The sequence below is a fragment of the Elgaria multicarinata genome, chromosome 12 (genome assembly GCF_023053635.1).
Source record: "Elgaria multicarinata webbii isolate HBS135686 ecotype San Diego chromosome 12, rElgMul1.1.pri, whole genome shotgun sequence".
In the NCBI taxonomy this organism is placed as follows: Eukaryota; Metazoa; Chordata; class Lepidosauria; order Squamata; family Anguidae; genus Elgaria; species Elgaria multicarinata.
The window spans coordinates 33946531-33964335 of record NC_086182.1 but is presented as its reverse complement, the minus strand read 5'-3'; the positions used below and the strand labels follow the sequence as shown (position 1 = coordinate 33964335).

General features: G+C 47.0%; 1 protein-coding gene across 5 annotated transcripts in view; it reads right to left on the bottom strand.

Moving 5' to 3' along the window:
- POU2F3 (POU class 2 homeobox 3) overlaps nucleotides 1-17805 on the bottom strand; it is a 334798-nt gene that overhangs the window by 43989 nt on the left and 273004 nt on the right. For 4 of the 5 annotated variants that reach the window (XM_063138991.1, XM_063138992.1, XM_063138993.1 and 1 more), the window contains exon 3: nucleotides 13800-13834. In XM_063138991.1, coding sequence (XP_062995061.1) covers nucleotides 13800-13834 — 35 coding nt within the window. Of the gene's footprint in view, nucleotides 1-13799; nucleotides 13836-17805 lie in introns of all 5 variants that reach the window. The other variant, XM_063138996.1, reaches the window with a different exon arrangement.

Below are 17805 nucleotides of genomic sequence, written 5' to 3'. Positions count from 1 at the left end.
TAAGGTGTCTTCTGAACACAGCCCAGCTTTCTGGCTTAACCACTGTGGTTAAAGCCATGGTTTAAGGTGTCTTCTGAACAGGGCCTTTGAAAATGTTTTGAAAACTGCATATGGAGTGTGTCCTGGGCCCCAACAGTTGTCACTCCTGTTATAAGCCATTTTAAAACAGTAGTGTAGACTCTGCCCAAGGGTACAAGATGTTTGACCCTAGAGTCAAATCTGGCCCAGCTGGAGTCCCAATCCCGGGGCTCTCCAGAGGGCAACACCACTTCCCCCTGAAGTCAATTGTTTGGTGCTTTCTTTGTTTTTGTGCAGCCCCCACCCCCAAGACCATTCTAAAAGGTTGAAATGGCTCTTCTGAGGCTGAGTAATATGCTGGCATTATTTGAAAGCAGCCACCAACAGCTCCTCCAAAATTCGGTCTGTGGTCTGAAAGCAATTCAACTCTCCTGGAGCAGACCCACTGAAACCAATGGGACTTAAGATAGTCATGACCTATCCCATTTCAAAGGATCTACTACTCTAAACATGACAAAGTCTGGATGCAACCCAATTTATCCTGTTCTGCAGCTTGTGTGTGTGGTGGGGTTGGGTGGGCAAAGGATTGAACTTCTTTTCTATTCCTTAAAAGTGTACACAATGCATTTGCTCAGGGAATAAAAGGCAACTCAGTGTGACTATCCAAAGAGATGCAATTCTAAGTAACTGTTATTTAATTTATTGATTATATTTTTATACTGCCTGACAGCCGAGGCTCTCTGAGCAGTGCACAATAAAAACCATAAAATATACAATAAGTATACAATAAATTTAAAGTTTAAGAATACAGTATAAAACCAGTTAAGTTATAGCCCAGGGAAAGCCTGTGTGAAAAGGTATGTTTTCAGGAGCTGTTTAAAGGATGTTACATTTTCTGCTTCTTGAACCAAACGAGGGAGGATTTTCCAGAGGGTGGGTGCCACTACAGAGATGCAATTCTAAGTAACTACTCAAAGAGATACGAGTCTAAGAAAACTTTGGCCAGGCAAAGAGCTCCCATTCTCACCTGTAAACCTACCCTTTGGCAAATCTTTTCCACCATGTGTGCTGTTTCCCCCCCCAAAGCCAACCCTTGTAAAGACATCATAAAATAAAATAATCATTGCTCATAAATAATAACAGCATTGCAATTTCCATTACTGCATGCGTTGACTTGCACAACCAATGTTTAACAGCTGCCAAGAAGAAATAAAATAAAGATCTGGAGCAAGAAATGTAACATGTTACTCCTGTAGCCCAACTGCTTATTAAAATAAATAAATAAATAAATAAATAAATAAATAAATATGGTCTGAATTGAACTGCGTTTTGGCAAGCAGTCCTCCCAATGATTCACGTGCCCATCCCGCACAAGTGAAACACTGTTTCGGAGATAATTCATTGGACCAGCAAACTGAGCCTAAAATATTTTCCCTTTCAGAACAAGCCCACAAAATATTCCCCTGCCTTTGGTTCAGGTTTGTGATGTCATACAGCCAAACTTGATTGGCTATATGACATCATCACATTGGCTGAATGATCCTTGATTGGCTAGGATCATTCACCCAACAGGAAGTGGTGCCTTCTTTTCCGCTTTTCTTTTCAGATGAATCAAGGGTGATTGCAAGAGGAGTAAGGAACAGCAGCAAAACTAAGGGCCTTGCTAGATGACAGGCTAGCCCACTGCAAGCCCTGGGCCCACCCCTGTGTGTCCAGATGACGCACAGGGGATCCCGGGCTCAGGCAGGGGTAACCCTCCCTTGGCCTGGGATAACCGGCACCGCTTGTGGCCCGATATTTCCTGCGGTCTTGGGCTGAGAGCCTGAGACTGTGGGCGTGTAGACCGGTTTGCCACTTTCCCCAGCTACCGCAATTACTCTCAAGTAGCTGGGAAAAGTAGCGGATGGGCGCGCAGCGCTCCTTAGCGGGGATCACAGGGCGGGAACCGGGGATCACGGGGGGGGGGGAACCAGAGATCACGAGGGGGAAAGCAGAGATCGTGCGCATGGGGTGTGGGGAACCCTTAAAAAAAAACTTACTGCTCTCGGTGGTGCGCTCCTGCGCACCTGGCCCTTTAAGTCTAAAACAAAATGGCGGAAGCGACGGGGCTTTCCTGTAGCCCGTTGCGTCTGACATGTGGATAGGAGCGATAGCCCGTGTTACTTGTAGTGTGGGCTGGCCCCTCCACACGCCTGGATGTTCAGGCAGGTCTAGCAAGGCCGAAATGGTGCAAAAAAAAAAAAAAAAAAAAGGAAAGGGGGCTTTGGTGGTGATGGTGGTGGTGGTAGAACATTTTTGGAGTTTAAATTCTCTCTTTCACACAAAATACATTCACTCGTGACGATTTAATTCAGCTCCATTACAATGGGATCCAGGGGGCATTCTCTTAGGGTAGTGGGGGGTTTAACTACAGGCCCTAGGGTGCCAAATTCCACCTATCTGGGGCCACACACTTTTCTCCACATCACCTGGTGTCTCTCATTCTCCTTCCTGCATCTCATTTGTTGATTTCCCGGCTTTTGTGTAGTTTCTTCCTCATTCTATAAGGTTGAAATGTTCCTCCTAATGTTTACTACTGGTGGTAAGAGCTTTAAGCTAAAATGTACTGGTATTTTGTCCCCGCCCATGCTGGAGCTTCTCTGACATGGAATTTGGCCCTCGGGCTGAAAGAGGTTCAACACTTGGGGTAAGAGTCACCAAAGGAATATTTTCACGTTATATCTGTTGAGGTTCTTCTAACTGTGGATTCTTACCAGCTTTGGACAATAACAAATTCAGGCCACAGGCGAGCGATGTGCAGGTATATGTGGTGCAATTGTATAGCAGCTTCTCACGCTGCCAGTTTAGCACATTACTAGAAGAGTTAGGAAAGTGCTTCCCCCAAAAAAGGAGGCATGCAACCTTTTTGCTTAGGACATTCCCACACCTATGTTCCTGCCCCTGGGATGTGCCAGCTGGCCTCTATCAGGAGATCTTTCAACCCATAGGAATTGGGAATTCACAGGATGAGCTCTTCAACCCAACCCGACATCTTTGTTGCGTAGGGAATATGGTTTAGGCTTCAACAAGCCACAGTGTATGTTGAGGTTTGACAACATGCCAAATTTTGATGTCTTGTTTTTAAGATAGAGGCTTAGTAGTTGCTAAAGCAACACCTGGCTGACTGGTTTTCATCAGGGTGATTGTGGAAGTCCAAAAACACTAACCATTCAAAGATGAACTCAAGCAGGCCCTTTGAAGAGATACAAGGTGCCCCCACAATCATCACAACCCAACATTCTTGGACCTTTTACATGCAGGCTTAACTCTCTCACTGAAACTAACAGAATTGAAAAAGTGCTTCGGTGAGATATGAGAAAACCCATTTGTGAACATCTACTGATGACTTCAAAACTCTTTGGACATCCCTTCAACGTCCTCCTTGACACTTTTGGCCTGCTCCAAAGTCACCTTAAAGTGCAATCCTTGATCCATAGCATGTTCTTGAAATCTGACAACTTGTTCATCTTCTGAAACTAAGCCCTGATGGCTATCTCTTCCATTGATCCAACCTTTGCTGGCAGGTTTTTCTCCCTGTAAACACTGTATGCTCACCAATGGTGAGCATACACATCTCAGCAATGTCAGGTAGTCTTCATCACCCACCTCATTCAGGTTTCTCCTCTTTACCTTCAAAGCTTGGCAGAGTCACAACCCTTCCCACCTCTGCACTGTTATCTCTTGCATCCCCTCCCTGACCCCACCTCTCCCATTATCACACACACACACACACACACACACACACACACACACACACACACAAACACACACACACAAAGAGACAGACACACACCTTTGTTGTTGCTGCTCTCTCTTGCTCCAGATGTCTTGGCTACTGCTATGGAGCTTCTTGAATTAGGGAGATGGTCCTCACACAATCTCCCCACCCAATCTGCTTTGGGTGTATTGACTCCATAAATGGAACCAGAGCTCCTGGAGGTGCAACAAGACCCTTGGGGCAGGTGGGGGGGGTCACAACTGGCAGGGAGTGTGCTTGGCAAATGCTGCCCGATGAAACATTGATGTTTTACAGCCCAAGTTACGGTGATCAAAGATGATATTCAAACAGGGAAGATAAAGAGCCTAGGAGACCAACCTGGAATCACCTCTGCCAAGTTAACAGGTTGCCTTGTGCCATGCCCCACCTTGGATGGGAATTTGTGTTGGCAAGGTAAAGTACCTGAGAACAACACATTAGAAACAACTGGCACAATTCATTTTTGCTGAAAAAGGAATGAAAGCTTCTAAACAAGTGGAACTTGTGAAGACATTTATATTCTCCCAGCATTTTAACAGTCTATAAATAAATTTTAACTTGGTGTTTTAAGTTTGTAATTTTGCATTGCTGCTGTTTTTATCAGGTTGAGCTTTTATATTGTATTTTATATTATGGTTTTATACTGTTGTTTTATACTTCGAATGGTTTTAATTTTTGTGAACCGCCCAGAGTACTCTGGCTATTGGGCAGTATAGAAATGCAATAAATAAATAAATAAATAAATAAATAAATTTGCCAAAAAATAAAAATAAAAATGTTACAGTGTGGAGCGTTCCCTTTCAGTGTTTTGGCCAGCCAGCCATGTCTGCTCTAGATTATTCTATTCCATTTAGGGATGCTGGAGAAATTCGAGACAGACTAATTTTTTATTATTATTATTTATTTATTACATTTTTATACCGCCCAATAGCTGAAGCTCTCTGGGTGGTTCACAAAAGTCCAGGTTTCCAACAAGCTGACTTGTTGTGGTCCAGCCTCCCCAGGAGAGCTCTTGTATCCATCAGATCAACTCTTACGGATTTAAACTCGTTGTTTTCTACCCATCATTTCTGAACCCTCCAGAATCAAAGCAATCACCACCTGCTTTCCTTCTGCCTCAAACTCTCTGTGAAAAGGGTGCAGCACTTCCCCTCAGAAACATGTTGCCATGCCTGTGACTAATGCTGGGTGGCGAAATGCCCCAAGAACCCTTCCGATGGAGTGTAAAAGACTGACATATCTTAGCTCCCAGCAAAGCCACTTCCAAGAAATTTGGTTAATTGCAACAGAGGATCTTCCCACCAGCACAGCTCCAAGGAAGGTCCTGTGTGTCTACCCAGATCTTCCCCTAACTAAGGGGTGGGGAACCAAGATGTAGAAGTAAAACTCCCATCATGTGTGGCTGTTGGCATTGCTGGCTGAAGCTTATAGGTATTGGAGTCCAAGAACTTCTGGAGGGCCACACATCTGGCCTCACATCTGGCCTAAGCAACTACTGCTTTTCCACTGTTATTTGATATAAGCTGGAGACGAGGTGTTAGAGCATGCAGTTACAGGTGACCAGGTTATATAGAGGAAAGCATAAATTCCGGGTGAGATGTGTGGGCCCTCTTTCTTCAACACCATAACTAATGGGACAGAAATCCCATCGCAAAAGTGATATGGTTGAACTGGAAAAGAGGAAAGAGGAGGTAGCCACCGTCAGGAGCAGAGGCAGTACGTCACTGAATACCAGTCACTGGGGACGGGACAGCCCTACCCTTAGGCAGAGGGAGGCAATCAGTCACTTCATGCGGTAGACGCTGCTGGAGGGGTGTGTGTATGGCAATGGTGGAAACACCCCCACCCTTCCCCCTGAGCCCCCTAAGCTAATCTAGGGATGCATGAGAATGGCCTGTTCGAAGCCCCAAACACAATCACAAGTGTGAGGACGTGTCGGCCAAAAATGTTAGCAAATTGCAGGACACGTGCTGGCGGTGGATTTGCGCAACTTTCCCAATTCAAATTTGCACTAATTTCCTAAGTCATGCAATTCCCCCCCTGCAGACTGAAAGCCCGACTTCTATCTACGGAGGAACACTGCAGAAATTTCATGTTTGGTCGTTGCTCGATTAACCCCATTTCCCCTTTTGCACAGAATGAGCAGCAGTTGCAAACATAAAACAGGAACCAGGCGTGAGACAAGCAGCTAGGCATGGTCTTGTTCACCCATCCCTACTGCTAGCCTGTTGCCCTTGGGTGTGGTAGAGGGCACTGCCCTGTTCCCAGAGCTGATGTAATATTCCCACCAGCCCTGGGTGGTGGAAGCTCTGTGGATAGTTTTAGAAGTGGTTGGACAAATCCATGGAGCATGATGCTTTCAAAGGCAACCAGCAACATCTAACACAAGAAGTGACTGATTGCCTCCCTCTGCCTAATGGTAGGGCTGGCACGGCATTCAGTGACAGACTGCTACTAGCTCTGATGGCTATACTCCAGTATTGGAGGCAGTATGCCCATGCATGCCAGTTGCTGGGGAACATGGGCGGGAGGGTACTATTTACTCACGTCCTACTTGTGGGCTTCCTGGAAGCATCCAACTGGCTGCCGTGGAAAACAAGATGCTAGACTAGAGAGGCCTTTGGTCTGAACCAGCAGGACTCAGCCTGTGTTCTGAGGCACCCAACATTGCTGGAGAGAATCTTCTCTACAAGGACTTCTAAATTAAGAGGGAAACAAACTCCGACAACCGAGGAAGGAGATACCTTAAAGGCTGATAGTTTTATAAGCAGTAAGTAGAAATTAGGTGGAAATGATTTCCTCACTTGAAATACCAGAACTTGAGGGCATCCAATAAAAACAAGTGAAGCTGTTTCCCAATCCCAGTCTGTCATTTCCCCCTGTGCTTGATCTGCCTTATATCCCACTCTTGCAGAATTCAGTTTTAAACTAGGAAGAGTTCTCAGATTTAGTATTGCACCTGGAGTGTGTGCTGTTTGTCAATGCTTTGGGTTCCTTCATTTACAAAACGAACACATTAAAAAAAGAAGCAATCGTGATCCTTTTGTGCTACGATCACATCAAGATTCTTTCTATGTGGCATTTTACAGATGTACACACGGGGACTTCTGCTAATTGTTATAAGAGAAGTGTGTGTGTGTGGAAAATCCTTTGACACTATCATGCAGAAAACTCACATCGAGACGGCTTTTTTTTGCACGGTTTTAGCCATCCACACATGCACCATGATAATGTGGGAAGATGAAAAGTGACTGAAAGTTGGGGCGAGCTGCTCATGCACAGCTGTCCGAATGAAATTTGGAAACAGGTAATGAGGTGTCCAAGATTTTATTTATTTATTGCATTTTTATACCGCCCAATAGCCAAAGAGGGGCTGAGAGGCGCAATCCAAGGAGAGAAAGAAGCAAGAAACCAGCAGCCATGTGGTCAACCTGTAGACAGGACTGACCTCTTACTAGCAAGTCCTGGATCTGTGGACAGCTACTCCATGTTGGTGGTCCACAGAGCTGCAGGGTGCTGCTGTTTAGTGAAGTATGTTCAGCCCCTGGGCTGATTTCACCCCTCCGGCTGGCCAACGAGTCTTCCTGGACAGGAAGAAGTATAAGAGAGCTTCTTGTTTTGGGTGAGCTTTATTTAGGGTTCTTGTATCCTTGGTTATATCAGTGAGGGTTGGTGGCTTCAATATCAGGGTGGTGGTGAATCCATTCTAAACTCTAAAGGAGATACCCATGCTTCTTTAGAGCCCTGACTGAAATCTGGAGTGGGTTCACCTCTCCACTGACATTGGAACCACCAACCCTCACTGATATAACCAAGGTTACAAGGACCCACCAGAGCTCAGGTAGGCCTTGTGACTGGGCCTCCTGCACCTACTCTAGAGCATGGGTGGGCCACCTTTTTTCCTTTCAAGGGCCACGTTCCCTTTGGATAATGTGTCAGGGGCTGCATGTCAGCAGTGGTGAATGGGGCCTAACCCTGACATGGGCAGGGTCAGAAACAGAGGTGGATGGATCAACCGCCATCCCCTCTTTCGCCACCCTCTTTCTCTTGCTCCTTTTTTTTTTTTGTCCTGTGCAGCAGGCTGCCAGTGCACAGAGAGATTCCTTTTGCCAGAGACCTAAACTGCTCACATGCAGAAGACCACTTGAAATTAGACAGAGGGCTGCAAGTTGCTCATCCCTGCTCTAGAGTAAAAATGGAGAAAAGAATTGTAGCTGCTACATCTTTAAAGTAATGTCTGTTTTGAGTGGAATCTCATTTGTGAGCCAATGCTGGGCTCTTCCTGTAAGGTACCACGTTCCTTCCTGTCTCTGCCCCTTTTTCTCCAGATGCAAATCTGGAGCCATCCCACTCTTGTCAAAGTCCTCCAAGCTCTGCTCCTGGCTTATCAGATTCTTCTCAAGCCCTTTCTGGCCCTGCCAAAGCGTGTCCTACTCTTGTTCTGCCTCCCAGCCCCACCCGACGGACTAGTACCTTGAAAATCAAAGGTTGCAAAGCTGACCTATAAAGGAAAAAGCACTACAGGGTGCAAGGAATGAAAAGTACAGATGGCCCCAGGATGAGAGGGTGGCTCTAGGTGGGCAGAGTGACAACCAGGGCCAACCACTGGAGTGGAGGAAAAGGCAGGAAGAAGGTCTGAACCCAACGGAACGGCACAGAACGAAGGACGGCAAAAGAAACCCTTCAGGGCAACAAGCCCAGATCAGACAAAATTAAAATCGGCTGGCTCACAACGGGTGTGCATTGGAGAGGATTAATTAAATGCGCACACGCTTAGTACTTCATGCCTTCAAAGGGGTTCAAAGGAGCGGCAGTGGCGGCCTTGTGGCTACGGCTGGGAAATGTGCAGCAGGAGTCAGAAATGTTGTCATGCTGCAGTGTCTCCACGTCACTCGGGTTGGCTCTCTGAGCACATGCCGTGCAGCCTACGGAAGGGGCTGCCTTGCACTTCAGGTTCAGCCAGTGAAAAGAAACAAGGCCTCCCACCCCCATGCAAACTCCCCCCTCCCACACACCTGATTTCAGCACCTGCAACCCCGCTCGGTACATTGTTCTCCTGCTGAATTGCAGCAAGCCCACGATTGAGCCCAAAGGAAGGACTGCCCTGTATTTTCCTGTACAACATTGCCCTGTCATAGCCTTCCTCAACCTGCTGCCCTCCAGATACGGTAGCTGGGGGATACTGGGAGTCGTAGCCCACCACCAAGACTACATAAGGTCTGCTGGAGGGCACCAGGAAAGCTGCCCTGTAGAGACCGTGTGAAGTCTGCCAATCCTGCAGACATCCCTCTTTGCAAGACACACATTGTCTGTAGGTCCTGGACAATTGGTCTTGACCCAATTCAAGGATCTTTTTCCCAGTGAGGAGTCAACTAAGCTTGGACTGCGAAGGGCCTTCTGAGGCTCACATGAAAGGGACTCTTCAGTTCAAAGGCAATATTGCCAGGCGGGAAGCTTCCCGGTGGACGTTGCCAATTCCTCTCGCAAACAAGCAAGGCAGGCGCAACTGCACACAGAACGGTGGCGCCGTGCTGGCGAACCTGCCCTGGCCATGCCGGCCCTGTTGTGCGGGTCAGCGCTCACGATCGGTGCTGTTCTGGGATCATTCACAAGTTTTGTGGGATGCCAAACCAAATGAACGGAAGTGTGCGGACATAGCTCTGTGTGAAATGTGCTGTCAAAGCTCATATGAAGGCTGTGAAGGGAGCACGGGCTGCAACTTGGAAAATGGCAAATGCTGCAACAGAAACCCCCCCTCCCATTTACCAGGGGAATCCCTCATTCCAGGTCCTTGGCAAACCACTGATTTTTTGGGGGGGGGGCACTATGACCCTTTTCAGAAGTTTAGCATTTTGAACTAAACACTTATGGCTTAACGTGCTGTGTGAACCACGACTTAGCATGTTGTGTGAATCATTCCTAACCATGGTGGCTACATAACCATGGTTTAAGCACACTCACTATCCATTTGCTGCAAAAGGGTTAGCGGCTTAACTATGGCTTAGAGCAGCCTTCCTCAACCTGGGGCGCTCCAGATGTGTTGGACTGCATCTCCCAGAATGCCCGGCATTCTGGGAGTTGTAGTCCAACACATCTGGAGCGCCCCAGGTTGAGGAAGGCTGGTTTAGCGTGTTGTCAGAATAGGCCCTTTATTAATATTTTGTGGGCACTGGAGGCTGATGGAGAGCTCTTTTAGAGTCCTGATTGGTTCTGACGGATCCACGGAGTGCATTCACCGCCCCACTGAAATCGGAACCAACAGCCTTCACGGTTTGTAGATGTGAATTGGAAGCCCCACGGGGTTCAGCCCCCTCTCCAGTATTTCTAGAACAGGCAGAGAGCATGAGGCTACAACTCTCCTCAGCACTCACCACTGGCGATGCTGGCCAGGGGCCAAGAGGAATCCCACCTCCTTCCTTTGCCTAGTGAGCAGAGCAAGCTTCTGCGGCCCCGCTGGCAGCAAAGGAATGCAAGGAAGGACTCTGGCTTGGGGGCAGGAGGGGTCGGACTGGGACCCCCTTGGTCTACGCACAGCTGCCTAGACAGCTCAGTCTCCTCAAGCCCTGGGCAGCATCTACACTACTGCTTTATAACAGTATTGAAGGGCACTGACAACTGTTGGGGCCCATGACATACTCCATGTACCATTTTCAAACCACTTTCATAGTGTTATAGCCTGCTTGGTGTAGATCTGGCCCTGGTCTCAGCCTGCCCATCAGACTGGTCATTGGACAGGGAGGACTACAAGAGTCCTTCTTTTCCCAGGAGAGCTATGCTCAAGCAGCAAGATCTTCCTGAGCCCCAGCATGTTCCTCGTCTCTTCCAACCTGGCCTCCTGCTCTGCCCTTGAGTCCTGACTTCTGTCTCGCTCCTCCGTTCTGTCTCCCAGTTTGCACTTCAGTCCTGAGTTGCCCTTGAGTCCTGACTTCTGGCTCGCTCCTTGGCCTTGCCTCCTGTTTAGTTTGCCCTCTGGTCCTAACTCACTCATTCTTCAGTTCTGACTACCAGCTTCCCCCCATGGCTCCTGGTTTACCTCCAGACTGCTGTCCATGGTCCAATGCTGTCACTTGGAGAACGTCTGCTCCACATCTGGTTTTAACTATGGCCACCCTTCCAGGCCCTGGTAGCACATGATTGCAACTGGCATGTGGCACCAGAAGTTTTGTTTGGCGCAGAGCAGGAGATGGCTCTGAATCTATCTTGGCGCAAGGAACCCTGTACTTTGCCCCAACTCCACATAGCCAAGACAGCCGAAGGCAAATGGAGAAAGCCCCTGGGGAGTTTCAGATTATATTAAAAATAAGGGAGGGAGGGAGAGGGAGAGAGACCTGTTCACAGAGGCATCTGGTTCCCTCTCCTGCCAGAGAGTTCCCACACTCCCCAAAACACATGTCTTCCCATGCACACCACCCTCGTGCATCTGGAGAAAATGCTTTGCCACTTGTTTACAGCTTTTGGTGCAATCAAGAAACAACTAGCATCTGACAAGAGCTGAAGAGGCTAAACCCAATGTACTCTCAACTGGCCTCCAACCACTTCTCTCTCTCTCTCTCTCTCTCTCTCTCTCTCTGCCACACCTTTATTTTTCGATCTACAACATGGAAAGTCCCATCATCTGTAGTGGAGCGTTGGGGAGAACCTTTCAGAAAAGCAAAGTTTCCTTTCAATCCTTCTGACAAATGTCAGTTTGATCTCTCTCTGCAGGGTGCCCAGATTTGACAAGGCAGAAGGGGTGGGGGTGGGTGGGGTGGGGCGAGACAGGCAACTCCTGACATTTTGCGAGCATTCCTTCTCCCAGCTTTGGGAATGAAGGGGAGGCTCAGCCACTCTCTCCCACCCTTTGCTCCCCTCCCAGAAAATGACATGCTGCAAAAGAAACTTCAAGTGGCAAATTCCTTCACATAAGAACAGCCTTGCTAGATCAGACCAAAAGACCCAATCCGGTGTAGCGTCCTGCTTTCCACAGTGGGTGACTCATGAGCCAGGCATGGAGGCAACCAACGTCCACTGCTGTCCCCCTAAAACAATTCCTATTTAGAGGTATACTGCCTCTGAATCTGGAGGCTCACATAGCCGTCACAACCAATAGCCACTGACAGACCTGTCCTCTTCCGTTAGTTTCTCCAGCAAAACACTGGACACCCCTCTCTCCACACTACCATTGTTGCTGCTGCTGCTGCTTCTCCTCCTCCTCCTCCTCCTCCTCCTCCTCCTCCTCCTCACAGCTATTACCCACTCATTTGCCTGCAGCCGTCTGTCTCCTTCCTTGCAGGGCCATGGCCCTTGGCTAGCATCCAGTCATGCCCACTCTGAACGCCCGTCCTGCTCCATGTACCACTCCCGACCAGGGCTGCCTCCCAATGTGAAGGAGCCCCAGCAAAGTGCCCTCTGGTGGGCAGCTAGGCTCAGTTGGCCACATTGGAAACTCCCCAAAGAGGAAGCATATCGCTCAAAAAAAGGGACGCCGTTTTGTATAAATATTTGCATATGCTAATTGTTATGTTGAGAGGCAAATTTAGAAATAACAATGATAATTTCAAGAGAAATGCGGTACATCTGTGGAAGTCTGGGACCAGGTGACTGTGGAAGTCTGGGACCAGGTGACTGTGCCCCTTGCTCACTCTGCTGTCTGGGTGCTAAATGTTGATGGGAAACTTCAAGGGTCCTGGCCTTCTTTCTGATGGTGCTTTCTCATTCAGCAAGCCATTCAAATAGAGGGCGGTTATCCATAAAAGCGGACACATGGCCACCTGGGTCTACAAGTCACCACTTTGAATATTCTTCAATGCCTCCAACATAGCATTGCTCTGGGGCATTGTAGGAACTGAAAATGGTGACCTCCATTGGGAGCAACAGTCTGGGAGCATGAGAATTTGAATTGGCCACTCACAGACCAAGCCAATTGGGTTGGGAAGGCAGGGATCTGTCAGTGCTAGAAAACCCTCCCAGAGTGTGGAGACCCTCCCCAGGATGTGCAAAAAGGAGTATATCAGGGGAAAAGCTAGCCTAGAAACATACAGGTTTTGTATACATTAAACACATACACATGAGTGGGAGCATTCAAACTTTCACCCCCCCTCCCTCAAGTCTGAAATGGTACAGCCCATTGACAGATATATCACGTGGAGTTTCTGCTGGACTGTTTTAGCTCTGGGTCTTATCAAGAACATCTCTCGCAGATGCTTCCACATCCATCAAACTAGTCACGGACATTTGCAGGTGTGTTTCCAAGAAAACAATTGCTTATCTCCAAGAGGTGCATGAGTCAACGCATTGATACATGTTGAGATGGGAACACCAAATAAAATCAACAAAAGCTCTATTGATGATGAATCCCAGTCAGTTCTGATAAACTTGCTCACCTCTTGGAAGATGCTCAGGTGGAAAAACTGAGATTGGGATCAATTGTAGATTCCCCTCAAGACACACCAAAGGGAACTTGGACCAGTGTTCACATGCTGTGGGAAGAGAGCCCATGCTGGCATAATTTTGGAGTTCGAAGGGGCCTTGGAGATTATGTGGCACCAATCCACTGATGGGTGCAGGAATCTAGGGCCCTTTATTGGCTAGGCTAACATTTTCAAAGGGGTAATAAGCCTGACCCCTCAAATAAATACATCCTGCACCTAATGAACTCATCAGATAATTGAGTTAATTCAGCTCTTATTGTGTAAAACCGGCCCAAATTCCCTGTATGGTGTAAGATCTGTGATAACCTTTTCACCCCAGGACATCTGGCACAAATCTGCTGGATGCGTGCACTTAGACCCAGAACAGGATTGAGAGTCGGATCTCAGGAACACTTTAAGCAATTGGGTTGAGTAATTGAGTGGTGAAAGTTCCAGGATTCTATATCACTCAAATGCCTGTTAGCCATGACATAGCTGTCCCTTTTTGCCTTAGCTTCCATGCGCCTTTGGGTCACACAAATAACAAATCAATTTGACAAAGTTAAGAAAAAGTATTCGAAATGAGCGGGCATTACCTGTCTGCTGAAATCCATGCCATTCCGTTCATTTCCTATGAATGAGAAGAACAAAGGGGGAAAGATCAACATAGGATTAATCAGGGTTGTTGTTTTTAGCCAAAGAGCAGGTGATGAGATGGTTAACTTATTGCTGGAAAGGAAAGGAAAGGAACCTCTTGTGCAAGCACTGAGTCATTACTGACTCTTGGAGGGACGCCAGCTTTCGCTGACGTTTTCTTGGCAGGCCTTATAGCGGGGTGGTTTGCCGTTGCCTTCCCCGGCCATTATTACCTTTCTCCCAGCTAGCTGGGTACTCATTTTACCAACCTCGGAAGGATGGAAGGCTGAGTCGACCTGAGCTGGCTGCCTGAAACCAGCTTCTGCTGGGATTGAACTCAGGCCGTGGGGAGAGTTTCAGCTGCAGAAACTGCTGCTTTACCGCTCTGCGCCACACGAGGCTCTAACTAAGTGCTGACATTGATATTTATAGTTCGTTACACTTGGGACTTGGGTATATAAAAGACCATCCACTGAATTGGCTTTCTTGTTTACAAATATTTCTATTCCTCTTTCGAGCAAATCTTTCCAACCAAGGTGGTACGATCCTGCCCCGCCTTTAAGATCCTCAAAATCCATTCTCCTTTGGAGGCTGCATGAACAACAAGGTTGATTGTATGGCTGCGTTTCAAGATTCTGTGGTTAAACTGTTTATTGGTTTATGCTGTACTCTTGTGTTTTACTGAACGGAACTCATTGGGACTGTCTTCTGAGCAGCGCCCTAGGTGAACCATACAATCGGCACGCACCCACCCCAAACCCAAGGGGCAGGTCTTGAACTGGGAAACATTTTGCCCTTATTTTCCATTTAATGAAGAGGCAAACTCCCACCCCCAATCTTTGGAAGCAGAGATATGATCATTTATAATAAAACGTGCCCAAAATGATGTTGCTGTTTTTATTAAGCAGTGTATCAGCCCAGAGAGTCTGATAATCCGATGAGAACAGCCATCTGCTCTGCAAAGGAATAGAAGTCCCATCTGCAACGCCCAAGGGTGGTCTCTGGAAGAAGAGTCCCAGTTCCATCCGTGGGGCAACTGAGGAACAACCAGCACTTAGGTTCAGCTCTCTGAGGGCAGCTTCTCTCAGGGCAGTGGCAGTTCTATCTCCCTGTCTCCAACTGGGATCAGCAACGGAACAGGAGGCTATCCCATGTCACCTGAGGGAGGACCAGGTCCCACAGGTGGGTGGGGAGGCGGCTTGACTTAGTTCCATCATCCCCAGTTGGTCCCGCACTAACCTCCAGAGCCTCAGCTGTATCTCCTCTGTATGCACACAGGGACTGAAATAATTACATCTTCGATTTTTTGATTTGTATTTTTTCTCTTGAATTTAGCACCCCAATTAACTTGACACCCTAGGTGACTATCTAGGTCACATATATGGACAGGCTGCCCTTTTTTCTGAGTAGGCATGCCTAAAATTGCACTGTTACTTAACGCAAATATTTTCTTTTCTTTTAATTATGGTTTTGCAAGTGGGAGGAGGGGAAATAATAATGATGACGATGATGTTTGTTGGGTTTGTATCCTGGCTCATTGGCAAATGCTCTCAGGGTAGTTACAACATAAAACAAAACAACAGCATTGAAATAATCAAACAAACAAAAAATACAAAAATGTAAGTATCAAAATAATGCAATGCTAAACATAAAAAAAATTACGAAGGTTAAATGCTGAAATGTTAAAAGGAGCCAGCATGAAAGCAGCAAAGATTATGATGATGATTATGATGATGATGATGATAAGTGGAATATAAATGTTTAAACAAATGATGCCTTGCAAACAGAGGAAAAGTTGCAAAGTTTTGGCTTTTTAAAAAGTGGTGTTTCCTTTAAACCTCCCTTTGAATTTCACCTTCATAAGATGGAGGCCAAATTCTTTCTCATTCTTGAGTGGGGGAAATCTCGCCCTCACAGGTGAAGTTCTCACAGCCATTCTAAACTGTGAGATGGCAAAAATAATTATTATTTATCCCTTCTGCAGAACACTTTAGAAAACAAAATACTCCACAGTTTTTATCTCAATGGTTGTTGCAACAAACCTTGCAAGGTAAGCTTTGCAGGTTTGACTGAGAGATAGCGGCTTAGCCATGGCTTTGCTCAAGTGATATCATTTATGACAAAGTAGGGATTTGAATCTGGGCCTCTAAAGGGAAATACCTGGTACAGGATATACCCCTTTTGGACACAGTAGAGCCTGAAGATGCTTGCAGGTTCAACCTCTGGGCATCTTCCACTAAGGTAGTTTGAAACACTCTTGCAAGGGAGGAGAGGTGCTGGAGAAATCCCTTTGCGGGGTGGAGTTTGAGGTGTTTCGTTTTGGTTCCTGCTGTGGTGCCTGACTCGATCTGCAGCAAGGTGGGCAGGTTTGCAGATTTCCCAGGATTTGCATGTTTTTTGGAGGAAAGGTTCAGCAATTTGCAGACATTTCTGAATGATTTGCACAATTCTAGCCGAATTTGCACAAATTACAACCAAATTTGCACAGATTACACAAATTATGTCAGTAAATTATGGAAATCAAGCATTTTGTGCATATTTGATTGTAATTTGTGCAAATGCAGCCATAATTTGCACCCATTGCAGAACCTCACCCCCCCCCCCGCTTCCTGCTCCTGGAGTTTGAGGAACAGCCTGCAGCTCAACTAAGAAATGCAAATCGAGTCATAGAAGCCACAGAACTCTACCTGGTACAAAAAGATCCGGGTTTCCCAGCCACAGACATCCCTACAAGCTCCCTTGAATGTGGAGGGACTTACGTCCTGAATACGCATATATAGGACGACACTGCCGAAGGCTCAGGTAATACGAGATGGAGAGACTTTTCTGTACCTGAGACCCTGGAGAGTCAGTACAGACCAGACTCCCCTGAAATGGTGCCCTTCAGATGTTTTGGCCAACATCCCATATCATCCGTAACCATTGGCCATGCTTGATGGGGCTGATGGGAGCTGTAGTCCAAAACATCTGTGAGGTACCAGTTTGGGAAAGGATGAAGTAGACAATACTTCACTGGATGAACAAACAGTCTGACCTTGTATAGGTTGATATTTGCTCAGGTGTAAGACCTACCTCTAGAGGTCAGTTACTCTTATTCTTAAATCAGAATCAATCTCAGACTGCACAGAATAAGCTGGTAGGATTGTAGACTGTGTCCCATCACATCCCAAGTGGGTAAATTAATTTTGAAGGCTCTCAGAATATTAATGCCTATATCTCTCCAGCCTGTGCTGGATGGGGTTACACTCTCCTTGAACACCCAGGTTTAGGGGTTTGGTGTTCTCCCGGACTCAGCCTTGAACCTGGATGCCCAAGTCTTGGGAGTGGCCAGGAGTGCGTTTGCGCAGCTGAGATTAGTGCACCAACAGTGCCAGTTCCTAGAGATGTCTGATCTGGCCTTGGTCAGGCATACCTAAGTTTTTGTGTGGCTGCCATGAAAACAGTTCAGAAACTTTAGTTGGTACAGAACGCTGCAGCCAAAGAATGCTTATACGGAGCAAGCAACTCCCTTCATCGGTTACAAGCCTGTTTCCAGGCAGAATACATGCTGGCCATGACCTATAAATCCCAATATAGCTTGGGATCAGGCTACCTAAAAGACCTGCTTTTCCCAAATGATCCTGCCTGGTTCTTAAGACCTTCAGGAGAGGCCCTTCTTTTGTGATAGCCACCTTCAGAGGCACGTTGGGTGGCAATGAGAAAGAAGACCTTCTTGGTGGCTGTTCCATGGCTGCGGCACGCCCTGCTGAGGGAGGCCGGGTTCACTTCCTCGCGGCTGTCCTTCTGCCAGCAGGCAATGGCTGCTTTACCTGGGCCTTTGGTGTGTAAACACAGATCTGTTGAGCTGGATGCTGTTCTTACCCTGTTATGTTTCAATTGCTTTCAATTTTGTTCTAAGGTATTTGCTTATTGTTGTTTTTATCAATGACTGTAAGCTGCCCTGAGTGCCATTTTTGGTAGAAAGGC